At 43.6% G+C, this 9,435-nt stretch overlaps 1 protein-coding gene across 1 annotated transcript; it reads left to right on the forward strand.

Moving 5' to 3' along the window:
- Window positions 1-831: 831 nt before the first annotated feature.
- Window positions 832-5,637, forward strand: spry2 (sprouty RTK signaling antagonist 2). The gene is made up of 2 exons (XM_084574000.1): window positions 832-1,220; window positions 3,600-5,637. Exon 2 carries the CDS (start codon window positions 3,648-3,650, stop codon window positions 4,650-4,652), a length of 1,005 nt encoding a protein of 334 aa, XP_084430126.1. The 5' UTR covers window positions 832-1,220; window positions 3,600-3,647; the 3' UTR covers window positions 4,653-5,637.
- The last annotated feature ends 3,798 nt before the right edge of the window (window positions 5,638-9,435 follow it).

Raw genomic sequence — 9,435 nt, forward strand, 5'->3', positions numbered from 1 at the left:
GAATTCAGTCACTTTGCGCAATACAAATAGACTGTTTTTTCTTTAGAAAAACACCCTTTTCCCCTCTTTAAACCTGTGGTGTATTAATCTGTACTTTTCAACATCGTTTATTTATTCATTTGAAAGTTTACTTGCACGCAACCCTTAATGTTTGCCGCCTGGCTTCATCCAGCTGGTTCCCGCCTTTTCTGTAAAAGACTGTCACTGATGATATATAAATAAAATTAAACACAGGAAAAATATTGATAGTTTCATTATTCGGTGTCTGGTGTGCTTTACACGTGCACGCAGGTGAATGTAATTTGGCGACAGCCCCTTAATGGCCATTAGTTAACAGTTAATAAAGACACTTTAAGCGCTTATAAATAATGTTTAAGTAAGAAAATAAGAGATAACAGTAAATGCAAGTTTAAAACGTATTTTTATGTGTGTGGATATGATATTTTAAAAGGATTAAAATCAGTTTGGCTGTATATTATATGTATCCTCAAACTTCTCTTCTTGTATGAGCAACTGTGACTATGAGGGTAATAGCTGCAGCGTTTAAAATAAAAAAAATAAAAAAACGGGTCACTGGTGATAAGAAATTCAAGCCTGTAGGAGGTCAGCACTCATATTTCCAGCGCAGTTGACCAGCGGCGGTATAATTGATCCGACTGGGTGTGAATGGCTGCTCTCTAGCAGCCAATGGCTGAGCACCGGATGCGAGATATCCGCTGCAACAACAAGCGCTCTGTTCCCCCTTCAGCTTGACGCCATTTACAGCCCAAATCCCGACCTCCTCTCCGGAAAGAGAAAAAAAACACACACACACACACACACACACACAGACACACACGAGAAAAAAAAAAGTACTTGCAACCCCTCGGAGCCTTTCGGATAAAAACGCACCGAATGAAAACTACTTTGAGTTTTTGTCTCTCTCTTTTCTTCCTCTTTTCTGCAAGAATCGAGTTGCGTCCACACTGCTGTCTGTGATTCGAGTTTATTTCGCGTGCTTTGACGCCTCGTGCTCTTGCGCATAACATGGGATTTACGCTTTAGCGCAGGTTTTTTTTTTTTTTTTTAATCGCGAAAACGCGCTCCGGCGGCTGGAAACTTTCTCAATGGATTTAACCGACGGCTTTCCCGACTGAAGTGCTCCCGTAGGGGAATAAACTTGCCCTCAAACTTGGATTTATTTTGACCTAAACGGTGGGGGCTAAAGTGTCGAAAGCACGGTAAGGGCAACCTTTTACGACGAGGAGTAAAAACAATAAGAAAAAAAACAAAAAAAAAACAGATTCTTAGTTAAAGTCCGTAAACGCAACTTTTATTTTCTTATTTTTTCCTATTTTTTTTGCAACTTCTTCTTTTACATATCATACATATAGTATATTTTTAACACATTTTGAGCTTTTTGTGTCAGTTTTCATTTATTTTCTTAATTTTCCTACTTTTACAACAGATGTTTTTACTTTCCCCTAAAATTAGCCGGCTCCCTGATTTAGGCTTAATTGCTCGTTTCGCTTCTTGCTTTATTAGGAAGTAGTCGTGTCCAAGTTGGCACATGTGTTCGTGCTCATACGTGCACCCTGCGCCGTGCCGTTTCCTCCCCTCACTTCTGAACATTTGACACGTTATTTTTCCACTTCACTCGTGGATTTATTTGCAATTTCAACCTATTACAGTGGGAAACAATCGTGTCAGTCACAGCATGACTCACAGGCTTCCTGCATCTAACTCATCAGACTGGATTTTTACGGTTAGGATGATGTTGTTGTTTTAATATATATTTATTTATATATATATATATATATATATATATATATATATATCTAGCTGTCATTATTAAGAGCTGGTTGCTCCAGTTCCCTCGGCTCTCCCACCCACTGTGACCAACACGGCTTGCACACGGGCCCTGTAAGCAGATGAGGGGCCTGCACTCCCCCCCTCTAATAGGCTAAAAGCCCGAGTGTCCCTACAAGCCCTCAAAAAGACTCATAAATCCAAAGCGAATCCTCGTGGATGCTCAATCGCTCAGTTCGCCCACCGCCCTTGAACGCATCGCTCACACTTCACATGGGCTCTTTCATGCTCCCAGACTTTTTTATCTTGTCACTCATCTTCTTTTCAGCTGCGCAACAATGTAGGATGTGTTAGAATGGGGAAGGTTGCTGCGGGCCATTTGTCATGCAACAAACAAAAGGCCTTCCTGTATTGTCATTGAAAGGGGAAGGGGGGCTCGACCCCCCCACCCCACCAGAGAAGGCATCTGAAAGCTAATTAGCACAAGGGAGGAGAATTAAGGCCACTACTGTCAGTTTTCTTGATAAGCTGGGGGGGGGGGGGGGGGGGGGGAGCCAGCAAGCTTACACTTTCCATACTTTGAATTGGTGAGCTCAGTTCCTTCTCCTTTAACCCTCTTGCACATGCTTCAACTTTCCATGTCTTGGCTATCTGTTTGGCCCGTATCAGTCTTCAGTGAAGTACCCTAAAAACCTGAACTTTGATCACGAGCATACGCAGCCTCTAAGAGTGGAAATATTGACCCTGTTGAGATATTTGGTGCGGGGAGTTTCAAACACGTACTACACGTACCGTTTGGTACACTGTAATTGCATTTAAAGTTCAAGTATGTGTCCTGCCTCGCAACGGTTATTGATTCAGACTGACTTTGGGGCGACATCTAATGATTATTTTGAACGTTCTATGCATTTTATTGTCCGCAAAATGGCAGACGAGAAGGGAAATATCTTTTGATGCCTTTGTGCAACAATCTGAAACCTCAAAATCTCTTTTTAAATGCTGCGATCAGCGAATATTTAGCGTTTTTGAACATAAATGAATTAAGAAGTTACCTAAATTGAAGCACACGAACGAATCGTCATTGACTAATAGTCAATAAAATGGCGGAAAGTAGTGAAAAAGACATGATGGCGCATGTTTGACGTATTCAAACTGCTTGTGTTGTTCAATCAGGCCTAAAACCGACAGATATTAAAAGAAGACATCTAAAAGAACCGGGTTTAAGAAGTTGAAAACTGTGAATTAAGTGTTTCTTTGGCGTTTTCAAGCCTCGACAGGTGACAGGAAGTGAAGGAGAGAATGGCAGCAAAGGCCTCTGGCTGCGCCGCTTCAGCCTCGTGACGTCTCAGCTTTGAATGGCTTAGCTCATTTTCAAGATAGCATCTTCTTCTCTTGGGTTGCCGTTCTGGTTTGGTCATAGGTGCCAGGGACCGAGACGTTTTTACTGACATCCAGCGGGAAAGCACCCAAATTCACTAAAGCTAACAGATCTTAAACATTTAGTGTGGATTTGCAGCTTTGAGCAAGCAAACTTTGGTTATCCTGTTTTTTGACCTTCGACAAAAACGTCACAAGCTCATTCCCGAGTAGAAGGAAGTCTCCAAACTGATCCCAAAGGCCGACAGTGGCTTGTGGCTCCAAAACGTTAAGTCAGCTATGTAATCAAACATGTCCGTCTCCCTGTCCAACACGGATGTGTCTGTTTAGCTTATTTCCATAGCAGTGCTAGTACCGACATCGGTTATGATTTGCATGGCGTTCATTTGCATGGCTTGTCGCATACAGATATAAACTGGCTCTTTCTGTTACAGGACTTCAGATGTGTCCCTTGCCAGCCAGAGCGGCCCTTCAGTCCCGAGATGGATTCCAGAAGTCAGAGCGACAGCGACGGGGGAGGAGGGCGCCATGGGCGGTCGCCGTCATTGACTGGCTCGTCGGGCACGCCGCATGACGAAGGGAGACTGCAGCAACAGACCGGCGAGGATCCTCAAGATCCTGGCCTGAACAACGGGGAGCCGCCGCTTGTGCTGTCTCTGGATCAGATCAGGATAACCGTGTGTAGTAATGAGTACACAGAAGGGCCCACAGTGGCCCAAAGGTCTCCGGCCGCTCAACACAGGCAACAGAAGAGTGACCTGGTTACGTCACCAGATTCAAGGACCAGTGGGCAGGAGACTCAGGAGGAGAGGCCTAATAATCTCCGCAACTTGCATTCACTGACTCAACACACAAACACAAATACTTCCGTCTCCTCTAGGGAGGGTGTGCTGCAGTCCTCCATTGCAGAGGACTCCCAGAGCAGCATCAGGACCAGCGTGGGTAGCACTTCTTCGGGTCAGAGGCTCCTCAGCAGTCCGGCGAGCGGCGACCAGATAATCAGGACCCAGCCGAAACGCTCGGAGCAGAATTCAGAAGAGCTGAAGCCCCTGAACAGCAGCGAGTCCAGGGTGTTGGCGTCCGTGCCGGGGAGCGTAGCTTCTAAAGGCCAACGGATACACTCCAGAAAGTGTGAGGACTGCGGCCGGTGTCAGTGTCCCGAGTGCAGCAGCAAGCGGGTGCTTCCCTCCTGCTGGATGTGCGGCCGGCGGTGCGTGTGCTCCGCTCAGAGCGCGGTGGAGTACGGGACGTGCGTGTGCTGCGTCAAGGGGCTCTTCTACCACTGCTCCAGCGACGACGAGGACACGTGCACGGACAAGCCCTTCTCGTGCACGCAGTCGCACTGCTGCGTCCGCTGGACCGCCGTGACGCTCCTCTCCCTGCTCTTCCCCTGTCTCCTGTGCTACCTCCCGGCGAAAGGATGCGTGGCCGCGTGCCAGAGCTGCTATGACCGAGTCACGCGACCCGGCTGTCGGTGCAAGAACTGAAACCGGTGCGAGGATGCTGGCAAGCCAACGTAGACAATGTGTGCCGAACGTGGAAAGCCTGGACCCTGACTGAACTGAAACACGTGTAGTTGTGTAGTTGGAAGGTTTGATTAGAGGGATCTAATAATGCTGTCACGCTTGAGTTTTTGTATCTTTACGCCTAGCAGATCTGCTGAAGATCGCCTTACAAAACGGCCCGTTGACAAATATGTTACTACTTAAGGCACTGGAGGTGCATTCACTCACCCTGGCATTATGAGTTCCTCTTGAAAGGTAAACCAAAATAAGCGCTCCACATTTTAAAGCATGAAGACAACTGCTGTTTTGTCCTGGAAAAAAAGCAAAAAAAAAATATCTCTCAAGTGCCCTGATACCGTGATACGGCCTTCTTTTTTAACGTTTAATACAACTTATATGCTAAGAGCAGACTCCTCTTACTAACTGTATGTAAAGTAGTAAATGCAAAGGGTATGTACATTAGAAAATAAGTTGGGACAGATGTTTATTTTTGTACATATAATAATACTTCAACTGTGAAACGTTTTCCGCCAACACCAGAGGCACCTTGATGAATCCACATTTATATTATGAATCAGCAAAGTTCCTTCTCACGATGTTTTTTGCATCCACTGGAATGTGTATCAATCATTTCTATGTAATTTACAAAAGAAAAGATCTTATCCCTTCTGCTTGTAAATTGTACAGTGACCTTATATGAGAAATTTATTTTCTAATTCCAGCATTGCTTAGTGTAAAGTTTAAAAAAAAAAAAACGAAACAAAATCTATATTTATTTGAAGGTTTATTATTTTATAATGAAATATATTTATTTTGAGAAAGCATCGTCAGTGCGTCACCTCGGGCCTATTCTGCAGTCACTGCCGACTGGGGGATGACCTGTAGGAGTGTGAGAGCTGGATGAATAGTTCACTATGGATTAGAAGACGAATATATTAACGTTTGGAATTAAACAACCTTGAAGTCTGACGCGTTTCTCCTGTCTTTCATTGCTCGGTTTTATTTAAGCGGCAGAAAAAAAAACGCTTTTTTTAATAGAACATCTGCAGGATATCTGAAGCAACACAATCACGAGGCGTTGTTTACTGAGGTCAAGAAGAGGAAACAAGAACGCATTAATGTTCTCCTCTGGCGCTCTTTAAAAACATCTGGCTCCGGTAAAGCCATGCGCACAGGAATGTTATTGTCGCTTCTTTTTTTTTCTCTTTTTTTTTTCTCTCTTCATCTTATAAATCAAGCGCTCCACCTGTGTTTTCGCAAATATGCGCTCATGTAAGCCTGCTATTACACTCTGGCCTGGCTTCAGGTTCATTTCATACCTCAGGATCCTGCAGGCCCTTTTTTCCATCCTCCTTTTTTTTTTTAATCAAAGGTTTGTTCAGGAATTCCTTGGTTTTGAATGTCCCTGCAGGCGAAACATAAGCCTGAAACATAAAGCCCCTGACACTCGTTGACAGCATACGGACGTGTTTGCAGCGCGGTATGCATTCAGAGCCGTGATTGACGCGCCGGGGCCCAACCTGCGCTCACATGTTTGTTATTCATCCCCAGCCTTTGACTGACGAGGGGGTGGGTTGTTTTACATAATTATCAACTTTCACCTATTTTGCGGGGGAGTAGGTGCTGGGGGAGATGGAAACATAACGGGGCAGAATCCCATTAAGAGACAGAAAAGGGAGAGTTGATCTCGTGTTTAGTCCTAATCTTTGCAGCCCCCCCTCAACCCATTGTCTCAACTGTGAATGAAGAAGGGACGGGTGGGTGAGGAAGGGGGGATAGGTTGTTAGGAAGAGGGACGGCAAAGGGTTAAAAGCATCATTTTGAATGACAAAGACCTAACAGTTTACCCCCGTATTCAGCCCGGCATGCATTCATCCTGTTTTCAATAGTCGGGGGGTTATTTTGGCTCCCCAACGCTTCTTTAGGCTACCTGCTCCTACTTGGTATTCCCATAAGGAGATGGTTGTCTTGCTGGGGGGTGCAGGAGGAGGAGGAGGGCAGTCAGTTGGTTGTGCTGAATGAAAAATAAAGTCCTGCGAAAGTGTTTATAGTATAAGTTTGGAAGCCATTTTTCATAAAGTACATCACACTTGGATGACTTTTTCAGTTCCTGTTTTGGTTTCATGATGCTAAACAAGCGATTAGGACAAATATTAGGTTTTATTTAGCCGGTTACTGCGACAAAGGAAAAAAAAAAAAAAAGCAAAGAGGATAAAACGCAAAATTCTGACAAAAGTGAAAGGACGAACACAAGAGCGCCGAAAGATTGTTTATCCGCCCGGCAGTCGCAGTGATTTGGCAGCAGAGAGCAGAAGCAGGGGGAGGAGGGGGATGTGAATTGGAGGAAAGAAGAAAAAAAAATGAGAGAGAGAGAGAGAGAGCCCCAGAACGGCTCTCTTTGTTGGTTTTAGTCGCCGTGGCCCCTGCGGTTCATGGCGGCTGTGGGGCAGAGCAGCCTATTCACCCTGCTCACCAAGGCAGAACGCGGTACAGGAAGACAGGAAGGAAGCGAGGCTATTCTTCATGGACGCATTGTCTGTCTGTCTGACGGCCAGGCTTAAGCAATCAAACAGCACTGTGTGAGAGGGAGAAAGAGAGAGAGAGAGAAAGGGGAAGGGGAAAAGACAGCGATGTGGGAAAATTGTTTAAAATATAAAGATAATTGTTGCAAAGGGCTTCAGCTGGATATTAAAGGTAGGTCGCAGAAATATGATGCAGGAAGGATCATATTTAAGCAGCACTATGCTGTTACTTCACCTGTTGCCTCTTACTTGCTTAAAGGAGAATGTCACAACTTCTCATTGTCTTGTTGGGTACTTTAAACTGTGACATAAATGCATAAACAACATATGAAACTTTGCTAAGTCATCACAGCTTTTAGATAAACGCTGTACTTAAATATGCTGCACTCAAACTGAGTCTATCTATGTCCTTGATTGGTGTGTGCGAGATACAAAAATAGTTCACATCACCTCATACTGTTAGTTAGCCTCCTACTTCTCTTTACGAGTGGAAGCAGTTAGCATAGCATGCTGGTTTCTATTTAACTTTCTGAAAGTTAGCCTAGCTTTCCAGTTTCTACTTTACAAGTGGAAGCAGTAAGCCAATTTACATTTAAAACGCATAAACAACATAAGAAACTTTGCTAAGTAATCTCAGCTTTTAGATAAATGCTGCAGTTAAACCGAGCGTCTAGTACTAGTGTTTTGTACCTAGCTATTACATAATCAAATTACTGACTTAACGTTTTGGAAAAATAATTGCTCTATGTCCTTGATTGGTGCAATAGCAGTTTGAAAAATAGTTCACATCTCCTCATACTGTTAGTTAGCGTCCTAGTTCTCTTTACGAGTGGAAGCCGTTTGCATAGCATGCTAGTTTTTATATAACTTACTGAAGGTTAGCCTCGCTGTCTACATTTAAAATACAAACTTTGCAGCATTAGCCTTCCAAAACAAAACAATGTTTATATCTTTACCTGCACAACGTGTAAAAAATTATTTGGAAATAATATACTGTGTGTGTATATATATATATATATATATATAGTTTTGACTTAATAGTCCCTTATACATAGCTGTTTAACAGGGCGTAAAGTTAGCAGCCAAGAGACGGATGGCATCTTGTTTGGTTAGGCGTTAACGGTGGCATAAGTAAATAAAAATATGTACATATAATAAAAATAAGACTATTTTTGCATAAGTGCTAACAGTGATGCTACACTAGCCTAGCATGAACCTCCAGTGTTTCCAGTGTAGCCGGGGGCCGGCCCTTGGTACTAGCTTCAAAGTCATAGACCTAAACTTCAATACAGTTGCTGTATCCTTCATTTAATCTTCTTTCCAAAGGAAAATTCAAGTTTTGTTTTTTTTACTATTTTTAATTCTTGCACAGTTTTTACTTGACAGTGATTAAAGCTTCCCACCCTGAGTGGGACATCTGTGGAAATGGGCCGCAGTGCAAATATATCCTATGAGGAGCTCCTCTTAGCGTTATTATATCTTTTAAATTACGCGAACAATTTAAACAATTGGTTCAATAAATCCAGCTGGGTTAGAAACACTCCATGGTGCTTAAACCCCCCAGAACCTACGTAGGTGTAAAAGATTTTTTATTTTTTTTAAAAAAGTAGTCACCACCACACCTTTTCTTTTCTTTACCAGAGAAAAGGTTTTCTCAGAAGCTGAACTTTTCTTTCTTGTTTTCCGATGTGGGCGGCAGAAAGATGCACACATCTAGAGCTCAAAGCTGAGGCGCATCTACCACCTGACTGTGGTTTTACTTTCCACTTAGTGTGTCCTCTGCTACCGTCGCACTCTGCTGTGTGTTCAGCTGAGGCTCAGAAAGAGTCCCGTCTGGTTTTAGGACTTCGTCTGCTTTGTCTTACCCTGATCGTGAGAGTTTTCAAATTTCCAAAATTGCGTCTTGTTGCAAGAGCAACTTACACCTCCTTTTTGAAGTTTGTGTCTCTTTTTATTGATAAGCTACGAAGCCTAGATTTGAGACAGCATGCAGCTTTGCAAGGTGAATTACGAGGCCCACTTCCAGTTAAAAATCTTATGCAACTCAGTTCTATCTCAGTGACAGCTGAACTACTGTTATGCCTTAAGGAAGGAGATTACAGCAGCCAGGAAGGCAAATAGAGGGGGCAAGAGAGACACTAGAAAGTGCATCTGTCATAAAAGTTCAGTGGGTGTGAAGGAGATGGAGGGTGTGTGTGCATGCAAGCTGCAGACAAGTCTTTGCACATGTTGTAAAAAAGCTG

The sequence above is a fragment of the Chelon labrosus genome (assembly GCF_963514085.1).
Source record: "Chelon labrosus genome assembly, chromosome: 24".
NCBI lineage: Eukaryota > Metazoa > Chordata > Actinopteri > Mugiliformes > Mugilidae > Chelon > Chelon labrosus.